The 24,309-nt window shown below is 59.5% G+C and overlaps 12 protein-coding genes across 12 annotated transcripts; 6 read left to right on the top strand and 6 right to left on the bottom strand.

Annotated features, from left to right (window-relative positions):
- Window positions 1-7: 7 nt before the first annotated feature.
- Window positions 8-1,446, top strand: PAN0_003d1765 (putative n-acetylglucosamine-6-phosphate deacetylase from carbohydrate esterase family CE9; the record flags this gene model as incomplete). The annotated part of the gene is made up of 2 exons (XM_014802723.1): window positions 8-424; window positions 535-1,446. 2 exons carry the CDS (start codon window positions 8-10, stop codon window positions 1,444-1,446), a joined length of 1,329 nt encoding a protein of 442 aa, XP_014658209.1.
- Window positions 1,447-2,895: 1,449 nt separating this feature from the next.
- PAN0_003c1764 (flavin-containing monooxygenase-like protein) lies at window positions 2,896-4,356 on the bottom strand (the record flags this gene model as incomplete). The annotated part of the gene is made up of 1 exon (XM_014802722.1): window positions 2,896-4,356. One exon carries the CDS (start codon window positions 4,354-4,356, stop codon window positions 2,896-2,898), a length of 1,461 nt encoding a protein of 486 aa, XP_014658208.1.
- A 1,013-nt stretch (window positions 4,357-5,369) lies between these two features.
- Window positions 5,370-7,282, bottom strand: PAN0_003c1763 (uncharacterized protein; the record flags this gene model as incomplete). The annotated part of the gene is made up of 2 exons (XM_014802721.1): window positions 5,370-5,622; window positions 5,721-7,282. The coding sequence occupies 2 exons, from the start codon at window positions 7,280-7,282 to the stop codon at window positions 5,370-5,372; spliced, it is 1,815 nt and encodes a 604-aa protein (XP_014658207.1).
- A 463-nt stretch (window positions 7,283-7,745) lies between these two features.
- PAN0_003c1762 (dienelactone hydrolase family protein) lies at window positions 7,746-8,572 on the bottom strand (the record flags this gene model as incomplete). The annotated part of the gene is made up of 2 exons (XM_014802720.1): window positions 7,746-8,442; window positions 8,514-8,572. The coding sequence occupies 2 exons, from the start codon at window positions 8,570-8,572 to the stop codon at window positions 7,746-7,748; spliced, it is 756 nt and encodes a 251-aa protein (XP_014658206.1).
- Window positions 8,573-9,389: 817 nt separating this feature from the next.
- Window positions 9,390-13,758, bottom strand: PAN0_003c1761 (amidase hydantoinase/carbamoylase; the record flags this gene model as incomplete). The annotated part of the gene is made up of 5 exons (XM_014802719.1): window positions 9,390-11,576; window positions 12,007-12,103; window positions 12,230-12,268; window positions 12,357-12,757; window positions 12,841-13,758. 5 exons carry the CDS (start codon window positions 13,756-13,758, stop codon window positions 9,390-9,392), a joined length of 3,642 nt encoding a protein of 1,213 aa, XP_014658205.1.
- Window positions 13,759-14,056: 298 nt separating this feature from the next.
- PAN0_003d1760 (bud-site selection protein) lies at window positions 14,057-15,808 on the top strand (the record flags this gene model as incomplete). The annotated part of the gene is made up of 1 exon (XM_014802718.1): window positions 14,057-15,808. The coding sequence occupies one exon, from the start codon at window positions 14,057-14,059 to the stop codon at window positions 15,806-15,808; it is 1,752 nt and encodes a 583-aa protein (XP_014658204.1).
- A 50-nt stretch (window positions 15,809-15,858) lies between these two features.
- Window positions 15,859-17,001, bottom strand: PAN0_003c1759 (aspartate kinase homoserine dehydrogenase; the record flags this gene model as incomplete). Its single annotated transcript, XM_014802717.1, has 1 exon — window positions 15,859-17,001. One exon carries the CDS (start codon window positions 16,999-17,001, stop codon window positions 15,859-15,861), a length of 1,143 nt encoding a protein of 380 aa, XP_014658203.1.
- Window positions 17,002-17,475: 474 nt separating this feature from the next.
- On the top strand, window positions 17,476-18,429 carry PAN0_003d1758 (lumazine-binding protein; the record flags this gene model as incomplete). The annotated part of the gene is made up of 2 exons (XM_014802716.1): window positions 17,476-17,491; window positions 17,564-18,429. 2 exons carry the CDS (start codon window positions 17,476-17,478, stop codon window positions 18,427-18,429), a joined length of 882 nt encoding a protein of 293 aa, XP_014658202.1.
- A 492-nt stretch (window positions 18,430-18,921) lies between these two features.
- PAN0_003d1757 (uncharacterized protein) lies at window positions 18,922-19,500 on the top strand (the record flags this gene model as incomplete). Its single annotated transcript, XM_014802715.1, has 2 exons — window positions 18,922-19,168; window positions 19,247-19,500. The coding sequence occupies 2 exons, from the start codon at window positions 18,922-18,924 to the stop codon at window positions 19,498-19,500; spliced, it is 501 nt and encodes a 166-aa protein (XP_014658201.1).
- A 977-nt stretch (window positions 19,501-20,477) lies between these two features.
- On the top strand, window positions 20,478-21,061 carry PAN0_003d1756 (uncharacterized protein; the record flags this gene model as incomplete). The annotated part of the gene is made up of 2 exons (XM_014802714.1): window positions 20,478-20,730; window positions 20,799-21,061. The coding sequence occupies 2 exons, from the start codon at window positions 20,478-20,480 to the stop codon at window positions 21,059-21,061; spliced, it is 516 nt and encodes a 171-aa protein (XP_014658200.1).
- A 382-nt stretch (window positions 21,062-21,443) lies between these two features.
- Window positions 21,444-22,091, top strand: PAN0_003d1755 (uncharacterized protein; the record flags this gene model as incomplete). Its single annotated transcript, XM_014802713.1, has 2 exons — window positions 21,444-21,729; window positions 21,841-22,091. The coding sequence occupies 2 exons, from the start codon at window positions 21,444-21,446 to the stop codon at window positions 22,089-22,091; spliced, it is 537 nt and encodes a 178-aa protein (XP_014658199.1).
- A 1,052-nt stretch (window positions 22,092-23,143) lies between these two features.
- Window positions 23,144-24,145, bottom strand: PAN0_003c1754 (uncharacterized protein; the record flags this gene model as incomplete). Its single annotated transcript, XM_014802712.1, has 1 exon — window positions 23,144-24,145. The coding sequence occupies one exon, from the start codon at window positions 24,143-24,145 to the stop codon at window positions 23,144-23,146; it is 1,002 nt and encodes a 333-aa protein (XP_014658198.1).
- Window positions 24,146-24,309: the final 164 nt, after the last annotated feature.

The following is a 24,309-nucleotide window of genomic DNA, read 5'->3' as shown; positions in this document are numbered from 1 at the left end:
GACGACCATGCCAACATCAACAGCGAGCACCTCGAATGGGCGCAGCGATGGGCTGCTGCGCTTCACCAACTGCCAGGCGCTGCTGCCGGACGGCACGCTGCCGGCCGACATGACAACCTACTCGCTGCACGTCGACCCTGCAGTGGGCAAGATCATCGATGGCCAGTCGGCGTTCTTTGACGCGCACGCCGCATTTGCACACACGATCGACCTGGAGGGCGACTACCTCGTGCCCGGCTTTATCGATGTGCAGATCAACGGCGGATACGGCGTCGACTTTTCGGAGCTCGATGAAGCAAGCCCGGCCCAGGCGGACAAGAAGTATTTGGCGGGACTCGATCTGTTTGCCACGCGCATCCTCGAGACGGGCGTGACGAGCTTTGTGCCGACGATCATCACGCAGAAATCCGATGCGTATAGAAAGGTATGTACCCGCACCCGCTAGCACGCACTGCACATGGAAGCAATGCTGACCAAGAGGGTTTGGCTTTGTAGATTCTGCCGCTGTTGGCGCCACGTGCTCGGGAGGGGCAGGCCAGCTCGCTGGGATGGCACTGCGAGGGCCCGTTCCTTTCGCCGCACAAGAAGGGTGCGCATTGTTCGTCGCTCATCCGCACCGCCGAGTCCGGGGTGTCGTCGCTCGAAGAAGTGTACGGCAGTGGACCGAGTGGGTTGGATATGGATGGTGCGGTGAAGCTGCTCACGCTCGCACCGGAGGTCGAAGGGATTCTTGCTTCGATCCCTGCACTCACTTCGCGCGGGGTGACTGTCTCGATCGGCCACACTGCGAGCGACATCGATACGGCTTTGGCAGCCAAGGAGGCAGGGGCGCGGTTCATCACGCACCTCTTCAACGCCATGGGAAGCTTCAACCACCGCGACCCGGGTGTGATCGGTCTGCTCGGCGACAGCGAGACGGACCTCGAGGCTACACTGCCCACCTCGCACGGTACGCCGCGGAAAGGCGATCCTGCGCGCGCGCCCGCGCGCAAACCTCGACCGTTCTATGGGCTGATTGCGGACGGCTTTCACTCGCACCCGTGCTCGGTGCGTATGGCCTATTCGGCCCACCCTGCTGGATGTGTATTGGTGTCGGATGCTATGCCCTGGATGGACCCGAACAAGCCTGATGGTGTCTACCCCTGGCGAGACGGTCAGGAGGTCGAGAAACAGGGCAACAAGGTCACACTCCAGGGTACCGATACTCTTGCAGGAAGTGTGGTACCGCTGTCGGACTGCGTGACGAATCTGGCGAGGTATGCGGCGGTACCCCTGCACACCGCGGCGTACTGCGCGTCGAGTACGCCGGCAATGATGCTGGGCATCGCAGACCGAAAGGGATTCCTCAGGCCAGGATGCGATGCGGATCTGGTCGTCCTAGACAAGCGCACCGGCCAGGTCAAGCAAACCTGGGTCGCTGGAAAGCTCGTCTGGAGCCGCAAATGATCTTGCGCCGTAGTGCCTCTTTTTTGTGCTCTCTTTTTTGTACCCATGTTTGCCACACGTCATCAAAATCGTCCAGGCCATGCAGGATTGAAGCGCTGTCGAGTGGGCGTCGTTTCCAGATCTGATGTGAGCACACCTGAAGCCTCCGCAACAGAGGTCATTCCTCGACGCTTGCATCCGACACGACCTGAAAGCACACCCGCTAAACTTGAAACGACAAGCCAATGTGTCGGGGATGGCTGCCCGATGCCCACGTGGACAAGGCTTGTGCGACTCGAGCTCAGGCAAAAGCGATGCCAGAGCAGCGTACAAGTCGTATAGCAACTTCAGCCCGGGGCTTTCAAAAGCGACACTCGGTGCTCAATCCACCTTCGTTGCTACCTAGCTATCTCTGCTTTTGGTCGGCTTTCTGTGTGGCGAGCGCGAAGTTGGGCTCGTACCTGAGCTTGAACCCAAGTCAAACGCTGGACTGTCCTGAGCGCAACTATGCGACACCGCATGGCTCGACTGGAGCGAGCTCGCGGCAGATGACTTGGTCGAACAGAAACAGTATTCGTGCATCCTCGACGCCATTAGCACCCCATTCTTCGACGTGGCGCTTGTTGGAGGGTCTCACACCGCGACGATACAATCACGACGGGACACCGGGACGACCAAGAAGACCTTGGTGAGCAACACACTAGGATGGCGGCGCGATCGACTCTGCTAGGCTAGAAGAACCGACGTCAGACATCGGCTTCAAGGCCTCCGGCGAGCTGCAGTCTTGCTGCACAAGCCCACACGTCGCCCCCTACCTCCTCTCTCACTGACTCTGGTCCCAATGGAAGGCTCGACTTTCAGCGGCAAAGGGGTAGAAACGATATGAAAGCGATGTCAAAATTTGTGGGCTCCCAATTGAGGCAAAGTGATGCCACCCATCGGAAAGCGGTCGTACAGCAACTTCAGCTTAGGCATTCCGAGGAGGGTGTTCGAACTTGGGCTTGTGACCCGTGGGACTCGGGCTCCGACCAAATGGGCGCCATCAAGATTTAACGAGCGGGCCCACCTCACCGCGCATCACCACACCCACGACTGCAAGAAACGATATGAAAGCGAAGTCAAAATTTGTGGGCTCCCAATTGAGGCAAAGTGATGCCACCCATCGGAAAGCGGTCGTCCAAGGATCCCAGCTTGGGCATCCCAAGGCTCGTCTTTCTGTCCATCCTCGTTGCTACTCCGCTTAACTTTTCGTTGACTTCTTGTGTAGGGAGTGCGAACTTGGGCTCATGAGCCGTGGGACCCCAACTGAGGCAAAAGCGATGCAATCGACAGATCTCGAGCTTGCCCACCTCACCGCGCACAACCACACCCACGACTGCAGACAAGAGCGACATCCATAACACTCGTGTAGATTTACAATTTGAACACCGGATCTAAAAAGCAGCCACTAAATTCAAGCATGCTCGCCGATTACTGGAAGACAATGTCGTCGTAGCCGCCGTACTTTGCCTGGACGAGGTCGTACCAGTAGTTGGTCCTCATCCTCCAAGGTCCCGTGGTGGCGGCCTTGGGGAGCTCGTTCTCGGCCTTCTTGACGTACGTCGAGGTGAGGTTGAGCAGGGGGCCTTCCTCAAGCTGTTCGCGGTTCGAGGGCTTGGGGACGGCCATGGACTTGTGGTACTTGTCCATGTGCTTGACGAGTCGGACGACGTACTGTGCGGTGCAGTCCGAGCCGAGCGTCCAGGATGCATTGGTGTAGCCGATCGAGATGGCGTAGTTGGGCAGGCTCTCCATCATGCAGCCCTTCCAGACAAACAGCTCGTTGGCCTTGACGGGCTTCTTGTCCACCGAGGTCTGGATGTGACCGCCAATGTGGAGCTTGAGACCGGTGGCGGTGACGATGAGGTCGCAAGGGATGCGCTCGCCGTTCTTGAGGATGATCTCGTTGCTGGTGACCTGGTCAATGTGGCCAGTGGCAATGTGCGCCTTGCCCTCGCGGAGCGTCGTGTAAAAGTCGCCGTCCGGGCAGATGCACAGACGCTGGTCCCACGGGTTGTAGCTCGGCTTAAAGTGAGGGTCGAGCGGGATGTCCTTGGGCAGCTGTGCCTTGGCCATGGTGCGGAGGATGCGCTTGGCGACGCCGGGGAAGGTGCGGAAGATGTGGTAGGAGGCGTAGATGCGCAAAATGTTCTTCTGACGGATGAGGAAGGCGGCCATCCTGCGCGGCATGACGGCACGCATGACCTTGGCAATGGGGTCGTACTTGTCGAGCGAGACAATGTAGGTGGGCGAGCGCTGGACGAGCGTGACGTCCTTGGCGACGTCGGCCATGGAAGGGATGAGGGTGATGGCGGTGGCGCCCGAGCCGATGACGGCGACGCGCTTGCCGCGGTAGTCGTCCTCGGTGACGTTCCAGAACTGCGGGTGTACGACCTTGCCCTTGAAATTCTTGATGCCGGGGATGTCGGCCTCGAGGGCGGCGTGGTAGTCGTAGTAGCCGGTGCAGGTGTAGAGGAAGCGCGAGCGGAACTGCTTCTGCTCGCCGTTCTGGTCGGCGGTGACGAACCAGCATCGCTGCTCGGTGGACCAGTCAGCGTTGGTGACGGTGGTCTTGAAGTGGATGTTTTGGGTGATGCCGTTCTCGTCGGCGACCCTGTTGAGGTAGGCGACGATCTCCTTGCCCTCGGCGATGTCGGCACCCGTCCACTCCTTGAAGGCGTAGCCGAAGGTGTGGAGGTCCGAGTCGGAGCGGATGCCGGGGTACTTGAAGAGGTCCCAGGTGCCGCCTAGGTTCTCTCTGCCCTCGAGGATGGCATACTTCTTGTCTGGCAGCTCATCCTTGATGCGGTAGGCGGCGTTGATGCCCGAGATACCGGCACCGACGATGAGGAAATCGAGCACGTCGGAAGAGTCGTAGTTGATCGAGCCCATGGTGGAGGTGCTTGCAGTAGAGCAAGATTGGACGGAAAGGGGAGACGAAGCGTGTGGGGATGGAAGGAGGGATGAAAGGCAGGAGCGACGATCGCAGATATATGTGACGACGACGTTGGATGGGCAGCGTCAGTCGAGGCAGGGTGCGGCGCAGCTGTAAGTTGTCAGAGGGCAAGCGAGCGGTGCATGCATGTGTGGTTGCGGCTACCAACGTCTGGCTGAGCGGAGTTGGCGCGAAGGATGCGAGGCCGTGAGCATGTGAGAATGGCCAACTCGGCTGCGCCGAGCGTGAACCTCTCTGCGTGTGGCGAGGCCTGTGCCCGCCAAAGAGGTCACCGCTGGCTCGGGGCGGAATGACGGATGGCTAAGCGCAATCGAAATTCTCGGCAAAGGCGAAAATGAGCGCGCAGCTCCGGCTCAGACAAACTCACAAGGCACGCTCAATATTGGTTACCACCGTCGCCGTCCGCCTCCGCCTCTTGGATCCGCTCAGGTTGCCATCGCTGTGAGCATTGCCTAGCTTGTCTGTGGTGACCCGGTGCCGAAGCCGATGCCCTTCTGCCGCTCGGAAAAAATGTTGCGGACCGACAAACAATCCCGCTGGAATGAAATGGATTTGCATCCGGAAGCGGAAGTCGATCATGGCTACCCTTCTCTCTCTCTCTCTCCCTTTCCCGCCGATTTTGCGGGGTACGCGTCTTCCTCCACTCGTCCGCTTCGCCTCAGCGATTTCACAGCTGCGCCCAAAAATGCGCCCAAATTCGCGGTTACCGCCTTGGCAAATTCTCGTGTGAAACCCCACCCCCGAGCCTTTTCTCGGCCGCACGGAACCCCACACACGTGCCCTCGACTCGCCGGGTCCACGCAACAGTGCAAGCGGGCGGACACCTTGGCCTCATGGCTGGAGGGGAGCAAACAGCTGTCACATTGCTTCGCACTGCCTGTTGGAGTTCGACGTCGATCAAGACAGCCGGGGTCGGGCGTTCCATGTCGGCGGTACTTGACAGCAGGCGTCAGGGCGTGGTGGAATGCATGGCGCCAAAGGGCGGATAGCCGTCGACTGCCAAGCTCGCCGAATGCACGTTCCAGTCGAGCTCCTGCACGAAGCCCTCTCCCAAGCTGCCTCCCGTCTCCGGACCGCGATCTTCATCTGCGTGGTCGTGTGCTTCTGCGCCCCGCACAGTAGCAGTGGGGCTGGGTTGGGCGCCAGGCTGGATGGTGAGTGGTACAGACTGGCGTACGGCGTCCTTGATCTCAAAGCTGAAGCTGCCCGTAGGCGAAACGGTGGTGGCGCAGCTCGTACGTCGTGCCGTATGCATCGTGCTGTTGCTAAAGCGAGAACGCAACTCCCCTCTCGACCTGACACTGCCGAGACAGGAACGCTTAGTTCACCCCGGCGAGCGGGGGTTGCTTCGAGGTATACTGAATCGCGACTCGTGGGTCCCACGATGCCGTCGGTCTCGATATAGATCGCTCCATCCGCATCATCTTCTGCAGCGTTGCGGCGGAGAGCGGTGCGGAAGGTGGTGCCTGCTTTCGACATGGGGCGAAGTGTGGCCGTGCTCGGTCGGTCACGGATGACGAGCTGCGAGCCTTTGCGCGTCATCTCGATCTCGCGACCCTTGGAGCTCGTCGGTCGTCCCTTGGAGCTGTGGGGACGCGACAGTGCCAAAAGCCCTCCCCCTGCAGTGTTGCGGGACCTATCCGTGTCGCGGTCGAGTGAGCCAGACCCGGTGGTAGCGAATTTGCCAAACCCAGTGGTGCTGGGCGCAGTAAGCGGCCGCACCGTATCGTCTCGCGATCGAGTCGGGGAGAGTTGACGCCCACGAGTGCCGGGGGAGAGCAGGCCATCACCGCCACGCGTGCACATCTCAAAGTGCGTCGAAGTGCCCGTGTGGATCTCGTGCACCTCGGCGATCGAATCCAGCGGACGGGGGGCTACGATCGTCGGCATCGCCACGCGTCCCGACTCCACACCTCGCTGACCAGCAGCGGGAACTCCTCGGTTCGAAGCGGGTGCAATCGCGTGCGACATGGGCTTTTCGTATGTCAAAGCCGCCGCGGGTGGTGTGATGTTGACCAGGGTCTCGTTCGAGTCCGCGTGTGCCGCATAGGGGACAGGCTTTTGGACGGCTGGGGAGTAGGCGTGCGAATTAGGACGGCCGTCCAACGAGTGCAGACGCTGCGAGTTGCTCGTAAGCTGGCACGAGTTCTTTTTTTCCGTTTCGCTCGTGCGTCTGCGTCGGTAGCGTCGCAACATCCAAAGCACCCCGACGAGCACTGAAGCGATTACAACAACGCTGCTCACCACCGCCACCATGGTGTGGTGCGACCTATCCCCACCTGCGCTCGGGTCAGCAGCGCCAGCACCAGAGCTCGACTGCGCGTCAACAGGCGTCGTCCCATTCGAGCTGACGTTGGCCGGGGGAGGCAGTGCAGACTTAGATCCCTGACCTACTGAAACGGTAGAGGGATGAGGCGCGGCGGCCACGTTGGCTCTCGAGTGAGCAGGAGGAGGCGGAAGCGAGTTGACCGGGGGCGGGGCTCCGGAGTGGTCGGGTGCAGGCGGCAGGCTGGGATCCGACTCGGCGCCAGAATGGTCGGGAGCCGAAGGGAGGACGGGATCGGGCGCCGCACCCGGGACGACAGGCGCTGGTGGCAGCTCCACATCCTCGGACGGTCTGGCAGCATCCACCACGGCGTTGAGAACGTCTTGCTCGACAAGCGACGTGTCTTCGCGCTTGACCAACCGCATCCCTCCTGCGCGCTTTGATGACGAGCTGATTGCACGGCCTACATGCGAGCGACGCGCGGCGTGCCGAGGCAAGGTTTGGAAAAGGCGAGCCGGATCGTAGGCACCGTGTTGCTTGCGTTGCTCTGCCAGGACCTCCCTGTAGCTCGGTCGGTTGGCATCTTGCAGTGGCATGGTGTTGCACGGCTGACTTCAAGGTGATGGGCGAAAGAATGTAACTGAACGAATGTGAAGAAAGTGTGCCGGGGCAGCTGGGAGAGAATGTGAGTGGACCTTTGCCTACCAGTAGACCAGGTGTGTGTCTGTAACGACGTTGGCTGCTAAGAGTGGTCTAAAGAGCTACCGCCAACATCCTTCATACCGGACGAGGCCTCAGCGTGTGCTCATTCCATCTCGCGGGTGAAGCAGGTCTGCTACACTAGTCCGCCGGAGGTGCGTGTCATACCGCCCACCTTGCAAGCCACCAACCAACCCCACCCCACACCCACACTAGCCGGCCCGAACCCGCCACCTCATCTCATTTCATTACTTGCCGCCATCACCACTGCACTCACCGCCCACATGACGGCATGGCTTGCCCTGCACACTCAATCAAAATGGCAAACACGTTTGCATTGCATCCTATCCGCGGAGGCGGTTAGGCGAGGGTCTTGTTGAAAAAGTCGGCGAGACGCTGGTAGACGTCCTGGAAGTTCTTCTTGTTGCCCTCGTCCTTGAGATCGGCCCTAGCAGCGGCCCAGCCGTGGTGCGAGTCGGGATAGAGCTTGTAGACGCACTTGCTGGCAAAGTCCTTCTTCTGGACCTCCTGTTCGAACGCCTCGACGGCCTTGATATCCTCATCCTTCGAAGGGAAGTTGGCCACGGGCACGGTGAGGCCCTGCGCATCCTTGGCGTCCACCATGGCAGGGTGCACCTGGGCGACCGAGCTGAACTTGGTGCCGGCACCGCCGTTGAGCACGGAAAACTTGCCGCCCCAGCAGAAGCCCATCAGACCGAGCTTCGAGGCACCGTCCTTCTGCAGGTCGGCAACGACAGCGTCCAGGTCGGGCTTGCGCGCTTGGAAGTCGCCAGCGGCGCCGAAGAAGTCCTGAAGGGCCTGCTTCTTCTCGTCCGTGTTGGGCGGGTAGTACTCCTGCGGGAAGGGCTTGCCGCGGAAGAAGTCGGGCAGGACTACGCGGGCCTTGGTGGCTTCGGCGAGGACGTCAACGCCCTGCTTGGTGGTGGGCCAGAGACCGAAGATGTCGTAGACGACAACGATCGCCTTGCTGGCATCCTTGGGGCCGGCAACGTACGTGTCCAGACCGCCCAGCTTCAGAGTCTCACCCTTGGGAGAGCTGCGGGAGTCAAAGTTTGCAAGAGGTCAGCATTTCGTAGGTGGAAATGGTAAGGTTAGATGTCAACTCACTAGTCCGACTGGACAGGAGGGATGGAGCAGCAGGCCTCGTTGGTGTTGTGGGTCGTCATTGCTGTGTGTATGGTTTGAGTCTGAGAAGGTTGAGGGGAAGCAGAGAAGTGGTCAGCGTTTGATGTTCTGTCTAACTTGCCGCCTGCCGCGGAAATGGCCATTGTTGATGCCGATGCAGCGCGGACTGCATAGTATTGCAAGCACGGCGGAGCAGCGACGCCAACAACGGTTGCGCTTGTAGGGATTGCGCGTTGCCGGGTGGTCACTTACAGAACTATGATCTTTACTCAATACAGTGTGGTGCGGAGCGGGAGACAAGCCGTCTACGAGGTGCGTTTGTATATATGCGCGATCGGACGGGCGCGTCCGATCCCCACGAGAGGCCGGATCGCCCGAAGAAAAAGCCCCGGCTGGGGCTTACAAACACGGCTGCTGTGCAGCTGCTGCGTCGAAAGCTGCAACGCCGACCTTGCGGACCATCTGTGATCTCATGCGGCGTTAAGCAGCGGCGGCGGCCTTGAACCTCCACTTTCGAGGCGAAATTGCAGCCGTTCTCCTCAAACAGCCCCACCGCCGAATTCCAACAGCTTCTGCGCACGCACCACGCAGCTCTTTTTTTTGGATGTGGATTGCCGACTTGTGTGGTGACGCTGGTTTTTTGGCCGGTGCGGCGGTTTCCCCTTTCGCCAACGACGCACGCAGACATCATTGTTCGGGTCCGAGTCCGTTCGCCCATGCTGCTTGCCGGCGGTACTGCACTCAAGAGCCATGCCCGAGTATCGCCGACTCGCTCTGCGTTGCGCGACTCAGGCACAGACAATGACGACAAAGAACTTGCATGCATTCAGACTTGGCAGAATTCGAGAGAGCAACGTTCTAGTGGGCCTTTTTGGCATCCTCGCGGATCATGTGGGCTGCCTTTTCGCCGACGGCGTAGACGGCCGACTGGATGTGCGAAGAGACGTGGATGGGGATGATGGAGGCATCGGCCACACGCACGTTGGCGGTACCGTACACCTTGAGCCTTGCATCCACCACGCCGCCCTTGTCGCGCGGCATCATGGAGCAGCTTCCGATCGGATGGTACTCGGTGCTGGTGACGTCCTTTGTAAACTCGCGGAAGTCGTCGTCCGTGGTGCACTTCTCCGGATCGGGATCCTGCCTTGCCACGGTAATGTCCTTGAGTGGAGAAGTGGTGGTGATGGTGTCGCAGTACTTGACCGCCTTGGACAGGATCTCGAGATCCGCGTCGACGCTAAAGTAGTTGGCGTTGATCTTGGGCGGTTGAGCGGGGTCGGACGAGGCAGCATGGATGGTGCCGCGCGAAAAGGGCTGCTGCAGACACGCCAGGATGCTGTAGTACTCCTGACCCTCCTCTGGCGCCGAGAAGGTGGCAAAGTAGCCCGGTGTAAAGATGAACTCGGTGAAGGGACACTGCTCGTCGTCCAGACGCGCAAGCTGCAGCTGAACCGTCTCGCGCACGCCGTTCGAGTACTGGCTCCAGTCGATCTTGGCCACCTCGTCCTTGATCTTGGCAATCTCGTCCGCAGAGAGGTACTGCTTCAGCGGGACGTAGGCGAAGCCCGAGATGATCGACGCAACGATGCCGCGATCGTCGCCGCCGGCGGCGTACTGCTCCATGGCCGCCTTGGCAAAGTCGTCCTGGCGCATCTTGTCCCAGGTGGTGTGGCCCGGCTTGAGCTTGAAGGTGGTGGTGGTGTAGAGATGGTCCTGGACGTTTTCGCCCACGTCGAGCTCGATGCGCTGCTCGATGCCTGCTGCCTTGAGCACGCCCGCCTTGCCGATGCCCGAGAGCTCGAGCAGGTGCGGGCTGTTGATCGTGCCGCCGCTCACCACCACCTCCCTGCGCGCCTTGACGGTGTAGCTAGCGCCGTCGACCGAATACTCGACACCCGAGGCGACGAGCTCGCCTGCAGCGTTCTTGGCCTCGCCAAAGAGGATCTTGGAGGCAAGGGCGCCCGTGATGACCTTGAGGTTGGAGCGCTTGGCGTTGGGAGCATAGTAGGCGCTGGCCGAGTACGAGCGCACGCCGTTCTTGGGGCACAGCGTACCCGGCGAGACCCAGAAGCCGGCGTTGCTGCCGGCCAGACCGTCCCTGACGTTGGCGAGGCCGAGACTCTTGAGCGCCTCGAACCACGGACGCTGCGCCTCGGTGTACCACTTGCTGTACGAGGTCTGAACCGGGCCGTCGGAGCCGTGAACCTCTTCGTCGTACGTGGCGAGGTGTGCCTCTTGCAGTTGCTCGGACGGCTTTTCGAGCGTGGCGCTCTTGCGCGCAAAGTTGGCAAAGTCGTCCCAAGACCAGCCCGAGTTGCCGAGCTTGCCAATGTCGTCGTACTCGCCCTTGTAGCCGCGCTGCCACACGAGAAAGTTGAGCGCACTGCTGCCGCCGAGCACCTTGCCGCGCGGCCACGGGTACTTGCGTCCGTTCGAGTGCTGCTGCGGCTCGGTCTCGTAGCACCAGTCGTAGTCCGGGTTCATGGGCGTCTGACCGATGAACGCCGGGTAGTTGATCTTGGGGCACTCGGGACGCCACAGCCCCGCTTCGATCACACCGACCGACACCGCGGCGTCCTCAGACAGACGCGCAGCCACCGCCAGACCCGCCGTGCCGCCGCCAACGACGACATAGTCGAACTCGTAGAAGTCGTCGGGCTTGACGCCCGTGTCGGTGTAGGGAGCTGCCATGATTGATGGGGAATCGAGTGGCTTAAGCAGGGTGGGGTTTGGGAAGACGGGCAAAGATGGCACAGGCGACGAGCGCGGGTGTGCTTTATACGCGAGGGTGGTGGGGGGGATAGGGTGCGGGACAGCTTGGCGGACTGGAGGCTGCGGCGGAGCTTGAGCTAGCGGAATGCCGTAGCTGCGGGCGCTCAACAGCGAGTGGCGGCGAGTCAATATTCTTGCGCTGCGCAACACCAAGGCATGCATGGGCGCACCGACAGCTTCGGCAATCGGTTGTCGAGCAGCCCACGGGTAGCTCAGGGCCGAGCGTCGAGGTGCTTCGAGTGCAACCCGAGGCACATCCGCACCTTGGGCTCCCTGTCGCTCCCTGCAGCAAAGCGAGGCTTTGTGCGCTGCGCAAGCTTCTCCCACCTCCTTGCCGTGTTCACACAGCATCGGCTCGCGTTAGCGCCCGCCGGCCGACGCTCGGATGTGCATCCAATCGAGCGCCGTTCAAGCCACCTTGCTCTTCTGCTCTTCTACGCCTCATTGGTGTCCGAGACGATCCGCATGCGCCATCCACAAGCTCATCCGAAGGCAGAGAAGCATCTGCAGCGCCAGAGAGAGTTTAACCTAGCACGGGCCTCCTTGCGCTTCCAACGCGCGCCAAAAGCTGCCGAATTGCACGCGCCCACGGCAAATTTAAGCTCTGCTCTCGTGGCGTGCCAATTCCACCTAGCCCAATCCACGCTGAGACATGCACAGCTGCAGCCGAGCGGGATTCAGCCGCCAAGTCACTTCAACTTACAGTGTTACCCCGCGCGACCATGCCAGGGTAGCAGCAGCAGCAGTTCTTGGAGCCGCCTTGCCGCGACTTCCCACCATTGCCTCGGACGTTGCCGTGACTGCCTGTCACAATCAGCATCACCGGTGTTCATATCTGTTGGTACCATTGTGTCGGCGATCTGTGGCTGATGAGCGGGGCTTATTTTCCTTCCCGCGCACTTCATTGCTGGCGCTGCGAATCGTACAGCAGTGCTGCATCCATGAGGACCTGCGCACCGGTCGCACTGCGCAGCCACACAAGGTTAGATGAAGTCAGTTTCAGCTTTCACGCCCACCCGTTTCTCATGCAGATCACGGCGCAGCTGTACCCACCAGTCTTGCGGCGACGAATACTCCCGCGGATTGTGCGAGATGCCCTCCTTGCTCGTGATGAAGACCATCGAGGATGGGCACACCTTGCTGGTCGAGCATGTATCGTGGCCTGCGCCGCTGTAGATGTCAACGCCTGCATCGCTGCCGTAGTTGGCCTCGACTGCCTTGCGCACGCTGTCGATGCAGTCGCGGTGGAACGTGATCGCTGGGCTGTCGAACGTCTCGACCCACTCGAGGCTGCACCCCTTTTCGCTCTCCTCGGCCGCGATTCGCTGCGCCGCCGCTTCGATCTCACCGCACAGCGCCGCGAGCTTGTCCGTCGAAGGATGCCGAACGTCCAGTGTGAAAAAGACATGGCCAGGGCATGTGTTGACGCTTCCAGGCGAGAGGCGCAAGATGCCCTGCAATTCCGCCGAAACGCGGAGCACAGCCAAGGCGTCAGCTGAGATACCTCAAGACCTGCGTCTGTACAGTCGAGACTTACCGTGCTTGCAAGGCCTTTGTGCTGCTTGGCGATGCGATTGCTCTCGACAATGATGCGCGATGCGCACAGCATGGCGTCGGAGCGGGTGTCGAACGGTGTGGATCCCGTGTGGCATTCGCGACCGCGCACGTTGATGTCAAACCACTTGTACGCCTGTCCGCCCTGAACAATGCCCACCTTCTTGCCTGTCGCTTCCAGGATCGGACCCTGCTCGATATGAAGCTCAAAGTGCGCCGCCAGTGGCGTGGCTTCGTGGCTGCACCGCGTCGATCCGAGAAAGCCGATCTTGGCGAGCTCCGACTTCATCGTGAGCGACGCATCCTTCACGTCCTGCAGATTCCATGCCTTCTCCAGCGGCACATCGTGGCACCACACACCCGAGCCGACGATTGACTGTGGGAAGCGTGCGCCCTCCTCGTTGGTCCAGTTGACCAGCGCCACTGGGTACTCGGTCTCTAGATTGTGGTCGTTCATCGTGCGCAGCGCTTCCAGTCCGGCCATCACGCCCAGGATGCCGTCGTACCTTCCACCCGTCGGCTGTGTGTCCAGATGGCTGCCCATCGCGGTGGGTCTGCCGTTCTTCTTCCCTTTGCGGATCATAAACATGTTGCCCATCTCGTCGACGTCCACCGAACAGCCTAGCTTCTCCGCCTCCTTCCACAGCCAGCGTCGAGCAGTCGCGTCGTCCTTGTCAAGCGTCAGACGCGCCATACCCGTCTCGAATGGTCCGTCGCCGTATCGGTGCGCTGCGCCCCATTCGCACGTCTCGTGCAGCGTCTTCATCATCCGGTCCGCATTGATCTTGAGGCTGCCGGCGGTGTAGCAGCGTGCTGCTCGCGGCACACGCAGCGCCAGGCGGCCGATGCCCGAAAGGCTCCCCCTAGAGAGTCTGGAAGCTGTGAACGATCCAGCGATCATCTTGTAAGAGTCGAGGTGGTTGCTGAGCGGTGTCCGTTGTGTTGCCGTTGAGGGGTCGAGATACCCGCTTCGGTAGTCTGTGCACGATGCCTAGACGCCGGGCAAGTCCCCGAAGACCCCGATTCAACCTTGTTAGATCCGGATGCACCAGGGAGGGGATTTCCGGCTTCCGAGCGAAAATTTGGATTTTTGTTGCGCTTTCTCCACTCGCAGCTTCTTCTTCGCCAGCTCAGACGCAGGTCTTCCTCAGCCTCGACACTCTCTCCTTCACAATTGATCCATCGTCGATCTCTCCATCATGGGTGTCAAAGCTAAAGGAAAGCAGAAGCCAGCGCCAGAGTTGGTCTCAGAAGCATCGACATCGTCAGAGGCATCTTCTAGTCGGAGCGCTTCGCCCGTTGCCGACCATGGCGATGACCAAGACTCGGCCTCTGGCAGCGTCTCCGGAAGTGACGATGGCGTAGATGTCGAGAGCGATGAGGAGGTAGATTCGGTCGATGAAGAGTCTATCAAGCAGCCCAACATCGACGCAGAAAAGGCGCGCACTAAGCTGCACCACGTAGCAAAGACGGTGCGCGCGACGGCCAAGAAGACCAAGACGTTCGAGGTGCAGAAGCTCGTCAAGAAGCTCAAGGGCCTGCAAAAGAAGCCTTCGTTTGCCGACCAGGCCAAACTTGCAGAGGCTGAGCTCGAGGCACTAAAGTCGATCGAAATCAACCTACTCGCCGGGCGTGCGCTCGTCACCAAGATGGTCAAGGCCAAACTCCTGCCCCGCACTGCTGGGCTCGATGCAGCCACCGAATCGTCTTACCTCTACCTGCCGCTGGTGAAAGCAGAAGCGCTTCTGGGCGAGGTCGTTCTGAGCGATCCGGTGGAAGCGGATGGAGATAGGGCGCTCGAGCGCGCCAAGGCCAAGATCACGTCCTCCAAGGTTCTGGCGGATGAGGTGGGCAGGTTTGTGGACGAACTCAAGAAGCTCGCCGGCATCGAGCCCGACGCAACAAAGAAGAACGTTGCAGAGGTGGATGTCAAGGGCAAGGGCAAGGCGGTCGAGGTGGACTCGGAAGAAGAGGACGATGAACGCCGCGAGTGGTCCGGATCGGATGGCGAGTCGGAGTCGGACGAGGAGCCCATTCGTGCGGACGCAGAAGATTCGGACATCGAAGACGATGATGCGGACGAAGAGGAGCTCGTCCGCGTTGGAAAGCAGAAGCTCGCAGCGCTCGGCGACCTTTCGCAGTGGGACGACATGATCGGCAGTGATTCGGGCGCTGAATCGGGCTCCGACGGCACGAAGCCTCGCAAAGCTCGCAAGCGATCCCCCCGCAGCTCGGACGACAGCAGTGACGATTCGGACGAAGACGCCTCGTCTGACAGCTCAGCAAGTGATTTCGGATCGAGTGATTCCGACTCGGACTCGGACTCGGATTCGGAATCGGATTCCTCTGGCGGCGCGCGTTCGAAGAAGCGCAAAGCCACAAGCAACGACAAGTCCGCGAAGCGAAGCAAGCGTTCATCGGCAGGCACTTCGGCCTTCCTGCCGTCCCTAGCCACCGGCTTCATCGCAGGGCGTAGCGACGACGAGTGGTCGGATGCCGAGGCGGACCTCGCGGACCGCGATCTGTCAGAACTCAAGAACGGCAAGAAGGAACGCAAGAACAGGATGGGCCAACGCGCGAGGAAGGCGCTGTACGAGAAGAAGTACGGCAAAAACGCCAACCACATCAAGGTGCGCGAAGAACGCAAAGCGGCCAAGCTCGCGCGGCCCGATCGTCCGGCTGGCGCAACTTCGGGACGCCAACGTCCAGCTGCCTTCCAGGCTCCTGCCAAGCGAGACGGTGGATGGGGAGGACAGGTTGCGCCTCTGCCCAAACAGCCAAAACGCCCCTTCGTACCGCGCAGTCAGCCTCCTCCTCCCGCATCGATCGCAGCTGCACCTGCCAAACCAGCGCCCAGTCAGGAAATGCATCCGTCCTGGATCGCAAAACAGAAGCAAAAGGAGCTCATGGCACAGGTCAAACCGGGAGGCAAGAAGATCGTCTTTGATTAACGCTTTTGCAATCGACTTTATTAGCGCATCGTAGCGTGATGGTGAAAGGCTTAGGAACGACGTTCGGCGATCTTGATGAGGTCGGCGACGACGCCCATGGCGGTGACATCGGCACCAGCGCCCGAGCCCTGGACAAGCAGGGGGCGGGCAGAGTAGCGCTTTGTGTGGAAGGCGATGATGTTGTCCGAGCCGGACAGCGACGATGCAAACGGATGCGACGCGGGGTAGGTTTCGAGCGATGCCTTGATCTCGTTGTTCTTGACGTCGATCACGCCGACGTATCGCAGCACCGAGCCGTTGTTGAACGCCTCCTTGTTGAGGCTATCGTAGTCACCGTCGAACTCGGGCAGACGCTGAACGTACTCCTCGCCCGAGGCGACATCCGCAAGCGGGGCCGGAGTGAGCGAGTGCGTGGGCACCGAGAGGTAGCCTTTGGGAAGAGCGTCCTTGAGCTCAGGCACGAGTCGCGAGAGGATGGCTAGCTTGCGTGCGACGTCCGAACCCGAGAGATCGTCGTTCGGGTGCGGCTCCGTGTATCCGTTCTCCTTGGCAAACTTGACAATGTCCGAAAACTTCTTGTCGCCACCCTTGGGCGTGGAGAACTCGTTGAAGATGTACGAGAGCGTGCCCGAGAAGACGCCCTCGATCTTGGTGATCTCGTCGCCCGTGTTGACGAGGTCGACGAGCGTCGAGATGATGGGCAGACCCGCACCGACAGTCGACTCCTGGTAGACGAGCGGGCCCTTGGAACCGGCCTTGTCGTTGGACTTGTACTTGAGGATATCGTTGTACAGCTCGATGGGGCCGGAGAAGGCCTTCTTGTTGGGCGTCACGACGCTCAGGCCCGCGGCGAGGAACTCGGGGTAGAAGGCAGCCACCTTCTCGTCGGAGGTGTTGTCGACCACGGCGGTGTGGCGTCCGGACTCGCGCGTGATCTTCTGCAGCTCGACGACGAGGTCAGGAAGTGCAAGCGCCGAGGTGGAGCTGTTGGTGAGGAGGCTCTTCCAGTCCGCGGAGCCAGAGAGCGAGAGAGGTGAGGTGGGCGTGCTGAGGAGCGTCTTCTTGCTGTTCTGCAGCGCGACGAGGTGGAGCTTGGACGAGAGACCAGCGACGGTGGTGAGCTGCTGGATGACCGACGAGCCGACGAGGCCGACGCCGATGATGGCCACGTTGATACCCTGGGTTGCCGACATTGTTGGTGTGTGCGTGTGAGAGTGTCTGCGATTCGCAATGGATGGTGTCGAGACGGAAGGTGTCTACGTGCTGTTTGTCTGGGTGAGAGCGGGGCTGCACCGAGTCACAGCGTCGCTGCACCCACAGCACGAGCTGCATAACGTGCTTTTTCGCGCCAAGTGCACAAGCCAAGCTGGAGAGGCGCGGAAATTGGCCGAAAACTGGGTACAACCTTCTTATCGCACGAGACAGCCACGCGTTGCAGCCCGGAAGCCGAGCGAAGCATGTGGAGTTAAAGGCGCAGTTTCGCAGCCGGTCCGCTCTGAAAGCCGGCTTCCAGAGGCTTTGGAGCGAGAAGGACCCTCCTGCTTCGGTGACAGGCCGCGGTGCCTGACATAAGGCGCCGTTCCTGCTTCCCTTTGCTCTTCCTACAAGTAGAAGCCCCTCATTCCTAGTTTCGACATCTTGACATCAACGACTTTCATCTGTGCATCATGTTCACAGGAATTGGTAGGTACACGAGCTCCACTTCGAACCATCTGGCCAACCACTGACGCTCCTCCTTGCGTTTAACATCGGCAGTCGAGCTTCTGGCTCCCATCATCGACATCTCGCCGCAAGATGCGTCCAAATCGGGCGGCGGTGGATACTCGATGACCATCGGCAAGACGGCCGCTATCCTCAAGGACTGCCATATCGGCGACAGCATTGCGGTCAACGGCACCTGTCTCACCGTCACCGAGTTCGACGCCGATGAAGCCAACCACGGCGGCTACTTCAAGATCGGTGTCGCCCCAGAGACGCTCAAGAAGACCAATCTCGGCGAGCTCAAGGTCGGCGATGGGGTCAACTGCGAGCGCGCCATGGACGCCCACACGCGCTTTGGCGGTCACTTCGTTCAGGGCCACGTCGACACCACCGCCCTCATCCGCTCGGTCGTTCCCAACGGCAACGCACTCACCATCACGCTTCGTCTGCAGCACAAGCCCGAGTCTCTCCCGTTGCCCTCAAGTCTCTCGCCGTACCTCATCCCCAAGGGCTACGTCACGCTCGACGGTGCCTCGCTTACGCTCATCGAGGTCTCGCCTGCCACGGGCGGGCTGCTTCCGTCCAACTCGACCGCCGGCGAGGTGCGAGAGGATGCACAGACTCCCAAGAAGGAGATCGTCGAGTTTTCCGTCATGCTCATCGCGCACACGCAGGAGGTCATTGGTCTCAGCAGGAAAAAGCCCGGCGACACGGTGAATGTCGAGCTCGACATGGTCGGAAAGTACGTCCACCGCGCCGTGCTCGGCTCGCTCGAGAGAGACGCCGAAGAACACGAGTCGTCAAACAGCGTAGATGCAGGACGAAGCGCAGTGGGCACCGCAGTCGGCCCGGCCTCGCCACAGGCGCTCGAAGGCATGGTCGAGAGGATAGTCCGCAAGGTGCTCAGCGAGCAAAAGTAGCCTTGGACACTAAACAGCGCACCACGGCCGAATGTAATACCAAACGACGTCTGAATCTACTGCACGTCTATTTGTCACCACACCAGTCTAGCGATTCTGATGGAAGCGCGGGGCTCGTGCGGTTTGTGGAAATGATGTGACGCGCGCAAGTCGTATGCATCAGGGTGGATATCTCGAGCTCGTCTGGCCAACAGAGGTGGGTTGGGCCGACAGAGGTGGGTTGATCGAATCGCGGACCCCACAGTATCATCTGGCCGGTGGGGCACAACATAAATCACGACCGCTCGGTTCCTTTTTTCGCTTTTACTTACATGCATGACGACAAGTGGGTTCAAGATGGCAACTCGTGGGTCGGACCCCGCTTTGCACCGCTTTCGAGCCAGCGTTCGAAGCCATGCTCCTTTCGATGCCGTGTATAAGAACGACACATGACCCTCTGCAGAACGTCTCTCCCAACCACGTCTCCCACCTTCTCACTGCTTATTCTCAACAATGTTCCTCAAGCAGCTTCTCCTTGGCCTCGGCCTGTGTGCGGGTCTGGCCGCTGCCGACAATGCTCAAACCCCCCTGACTGTCAACAACTTCCAGTACGAGCAACGCTGTGGAGCCAACAGTGACCCTGTCACTCCCTGCTTCACCTTCCTCGGCGGTGATCTCAAGGATGTCCATGCCGAGATTTACGCTGGTGGTGCCGCCGGCCCTACCACCGACTTGCTGCTCAAGGACGATCAGATGCGAGGTAAGTGTCCCCCCTCCCTGGACACACTCTATCCAGTGTGCTGACTGTTTTGCTCTCTTGTGCGTGGATCTGCGACAGATTTCACTACCGTGAACCCCAACAAGAGCTTCACGATCTACTGGAGGGCTTTCGACGTTTCTCTCCTCTACAGCCCCATCGATACATCCAAGGCGTGCTACAGGATCCAGATTAACTCCCCCGGCAACGGCAGGATCTGGGTCAACGACGGTTTGAACGGTGAAGGTATCGATCTTGACTCCAGGGACGGCCGCGTTGGTTTCCACGACTTCTGTTCCAAGTGGCTCCGCATCCACGTCGGCAATGACAAGTAAGGCGGACAGAACCAGCTCGAGTCGCCTAATCGCTCAAAGAGGTCTTCTCACAAGTAGCCGCAGCATCGTAGCCTTTGTCAATCCCTCTTCTGCATTTGCTTAAGTAGATTGCACCAGTCCACTTTCGTCACTCATGACTATGCATCATCATTTGCACCAGCCCGAGCTCGTAGATGCATCCTCCCAAAATGATATGACAGTTGTACCATCAATCACGCATCCTTTGAAGCACTCGCGCATGTGCTCTGGGTCATCAGAAAGAGAGCGTTTGTCTCATGGCCAAATCCTTCGCTGTTACTGCATGCGATATTGCATTGTGAAGCTTCAACCGTTGGCATCTGCGTTATCCACGATCAGACTGCGAGAACTTACAGCGACAGGTGTTTTGCGTGTTGATGGCATCCAGTGTCTTGGCAAGGCATTTTTTACTTGGACCGAGCAAGACTTGATCGTGGGCTGGAGGAGCGAGCAGAATCCTCATTCAACAAAGAGACTGGTCGGGCAAATGGTGGTGCATGCCCATGAATTGCAAAAGTGGACTGGCGCAATGTACGAAAGCGAATATCGTGTACGTCGTGGCTCTGGGCTGCTTCATCTGAGCTTCATCTGTGGAATTCGAGCGGTACCGGCCCAGCTTTGCGCTCCGTACGACATGCGCAAGTCGTGAGCATCAGTCTGCTTGTGACAAGCCCACATGGCCGACAGGCGCAGAATCAGCCGACGGGGGGTGAATGGGGTGGACGCCCACAGCGGGACCGGTGGGCCACAATATGGATCACAAAGGCTCGGCTCCCCTCTTCACTTTCCTTGCACCCACATGCAATCACGGCCGGTGATTCAAGTGGGCAGCTCGTGGGCTGGTCAGCACTGTGCACCGCTTTCCAGCCAGTGCTTGAAGCGAATCATGCCTTATATAAGATCGACTCGGGACTCCCTTCGATAGTCTCTCCCAACCACATCGCCTGCTATTCTCAACAATGTTCCTCAAGCAGCTTCTTCTGGCCCTCGGCCTTTGTGCGGGTCTGGCTTCTGCTGACGACTATCCCGCTACTCCCCTGACTGTCAACAACGCAGAGTACGAGAAGCTCTGTGGAGCGGGCAGCGACCCTAACCATGTCTGCTTCACCTTCGTCGGCGGCGACCTCAATGACGTCCATGTCGAGATCACCAAGGGTGAATTTGGTGACTTGCCCACCACCAGCTTGCTGGTCAGGGATGACCGAATGCGCGGTAAGCCATCTCCTCGCTATCAGGGATAGCCTGTTCAACCTACTGATCCTCGTGCCTTTTTGTGCTAGACTTTACCATTGACGATCCCAGCAAGACCTTCTCGATCATCTGGAGGGGTTATAACAACGCTCTCTTCAGCTACGAGCCCCAGGATACGTCTAGAGCCTGCTCCAGGATCGGGATTACGGTTCTCGGCGGAAACAACAGGCTATGGATCAATGATGGCCTGGTGAACGGTGAAGATATCGATATCGACACCAAAGGTTCCGGTCATGCCCTCGGCGACTTTTGCTCCAAGTGGATCCGCATCCACGTTGGCAATGATGGCTGAAGTGTAGAGAAGCGGTTTGAGGCGCCAGGCCGCTCATAGAGATCTTCTCTAGAGCCGCCGTAGTCACCTCTATCTTCTACAGTGTCGTGGCCTATGTTTTCTTGTGTCTCTGCCAACACATCGCTGTGCAGGTTGTGCAATCTTAATTGCTTCATTTGCAAGCCTCGAGGTGGTCTGACTCAACCTCATTGCTGCACGGCATCCGACCGGGCATGATTGATTGAGGGCGCTTCGCTCGACGTCGCTTCGACCTTTGAAGTTTCAGTGCGGCTGCGGTGTTCATTTCGACATTCCTTGGGCAGGAACCTGCTTGCGTCGTCCATAAAAGCAGCCGCTGAATGGGATACCGCAACCCTGAAACCACACGACCAATTAAGCCAGCATGAAGACGACGCTGTGTGCCTTTATATTTCACATTGCAGTGTTGCTGCTGCTGATGCTTTCTCGCAGCGGGTCTGCATACGAGGATCCGACGGCCGAGGCGACGCGTCAACAAGAGCGCCATTTCAAGCCACATCTCGAGGCGTTTCGTCACAAGTATCGCGAGGCGTTTCCTCTGCACCTCGATCTTTATCCTAAGCCCAAGGAGCATACGGTGCTTTTTGTCTATCCCGACAACATCCACCATCCTTTCAGAGAGCTTCTTCAAAATGGTCTCGAGAGACCGGGTAAGTCGCAAGCATCCGCAAGCACTATTGTCGAGCAGGGAAGCTGATATACAGCTTTTCGATGGGTCGTAGCGAGCAGGGTTCTTCAGCGGCTGGAGCGCCTGCATGCAGAAACGAGAAAGACTCTGCTGAGCTCTTTCCACCCGGATATGATCGAACGACAGCCCTTCCCCGTGCGCAACAAGCACCTCGACACATTCATCGCGCTGACTGCGTGGATGAGCGAGGAACAGGACGAGCTGGTCGATCATGTGGGAAGGCGTAATGTCGACTTGCATCTGGGTTTCTTCCGCAAGGTGCGCGACCTTGCTACCATCGCTACGGAGATGCCCTCCCCACCGCTACGCGTCTTCTCACCGTAAAGTGCCAATCATCCCCCCCCCCCCCCCCTTTCCCCCCCACAACTCGTCTAAAGCGAGTTGAAGCTACGTTTAGGTGGGGAAGGGAAGCTGATCATGTCGTTCCCAGGCGTCATTATCAGGACACATGACACTCAGCGCCACCCACCCTTTCGAAGATCGCAATTGAGCTCTTTGAAAGTGACCTCGGTGTACCGAGTAGCCAAATCGTGCTTTCGGCAGTCGTGATCCGGAATGAGCTCTGAGGATCGTGGGAGCGACTCCCACGTCGGATCGATCTCGCCGTCCTCGGACTTGCACGACTCCGGAGGTCACCGAGCACCGTCGGAACCAGTCCTGCGGATCTTCTCTCGTGTAGAAAAGCCTTTGTGATGCTCTTCATTTTCATACCGTCCCGTGACATCCTCTTTCCCCCACTGCATCGGCAACCTCATTGCCAGGTGGCGGGATCCAGCGTCGGTATCCTTGACGGAGCCGCGGCATCCGCGACTTCATATCGTCATTGCACCGGAAACCCCTTCCTTCTCCACCGGGGTCTTGCGACCATCAAGCATAAAAGCACCGTCTCTCGGCGCCTATTCCACCCCAACTCACCACACACCTCCTTCACCCAAAGAATCACAGCCATGAACTTTTCAATTCTCCAAGCTGTACTGGTGGCCAGCTGGGCCATGTGCGCAGTGGCGTCGGCTCCGCGCTGCACGTTCAGAGTCACCGACAGAGGACTGCAGTTGCCCTTTGGTTGCCCGCACGGCGAGGGTTGGACGCACTGCTGCCTTGTGCCCTACTCGCGCTACAATGCCGCCCACCCCGAGTTCAGCACCTACCCAGGGTAAGTTCAAACGCTCCACACGACGATTGGGCAGTGGCTGATGTTGCTTGATTCGCGGTGTAGTGTGTGTCAAATCGATCCCTATATCCCGCCTGGTTCGACCGACATCTGCAAGAGGCTGGTCGATTGAAACATCATCCAGTAGCCATCTGCCATCTCGCGCCGATGTAATGCTCGTTGCGATGCGATTATATGTGTCATTCCATTGTGGCTGGTAGTGTGTCTAGACGGTCTCGCCGAGACGTTGAAGCATGAGAGTGGCTCGTTGCCTACGCAGCTCGACCGATTCCGGATCCGTGCCCGCCGGCAATCCTGCCGCCTGGACGGCTTCATCCTTCTTTTCCGAGTCGAGTGCGATGTTGCCGAACGAGACGGACTTCTTCCCCTCCGCTTGCTCGGTTTGCTCTGCTGCCTGCGGTGCAGCTTCGGCCTCGGGCTGCGGAACTACGACGACGGGTGCATTGACCGCCTCTCGCAGCGACTCGACAAGTCTCTGCCGAGCGCCACCGACGACACTGCTGAGGTACGCCGTGACGACGCCGACAAAGTCTTCGGGGACAAAGTTCTCTCCGCCGTCGTCCTGTTCTGCCTCCTCGCCATCCTGGGCGGCGGCGGACTTGCGAGCGAGCGCAGCGTCGTAGTCCGACGGAGGCACCGAAAGCGCATTGCGCAGAAGCCAGTTCTGCTTGGCCTTGTTGAACTTCCAGTGCGGCTTGTCGGCGGTGTAGATCTGCGCGTACTGGATCGCCTGCTTGGCCTGCTCGCTCAGACGCAGGTCCGATGTCGGATCCGGTCCAGCCTCCTCCGCGGTGAGGCTGAATGTCTGCCCGCCCGAAGAAGCCGCCGCTGCTGGAGTGGAAGTGGTAGTCGTGGTGGGACCAGGCTCGGAAGTCGTAGGGACAGACTTCTTTTTGGAGGTGCGTTTGCGCTTTCGCTTGCGCTTGCCATCGTCGGCATCGTCATCGTCGCTGTCCTCGGAATCCGACGCTGCCTTCGCTGGTGTGGACTTGCTCTTGGTCTCTTTCTTCGTGTCAGGCTTCGGTGCGATCACTGGAGTGGGTGCGTCGTCGTCGCTATCGCTATCGTCGCTGCTGCTGCTGCTGCTCTCTTCGGCCTCGGTGGTTCGCTTCTTGTTGCGCGACCTCTTTCGGACGCGCTTGGGCTTCTTCTCCTTTGTTGCGGAGCGCGATGGCCCCGCTTGGGCAGCAGTCGCCTCGGATGACATCGTCCAGGCTGATTGGAAGATTTTGAGAATGCGAGATGGATGTGGTGGTGGTGGGCAGTCGAGGAAGAGAGTCGATCCACTTTCTCCTCCTCGAAATCTGCAAAATTCTCCACAAAATAAAAACCGGGCAAAAATCGGGACTTTTTTTTACTGTTTGGCCTTTG

The sequence above is a fragment of the Moesziomyces antarcticus genome (genome assembly GCF_000747765.1).
Source record: "Moesziomyces antarcticus DNA, scaffold: scaffold_v10003, strain JCM 10317, whole genome shotgun sequence".
NCBI lineage: Eukaryota > Fungi > Basidiomycota > Ustilaginomycetes > Ustilaginales > Ustilaginaceae > Moesziomyces > Moesziomyces antarcticus.
The sequence above is the reverse complement of the archived record's forward strand: the minus strand, read 5'-3'. Positions and strand labels throughout refer to the sequence as shown.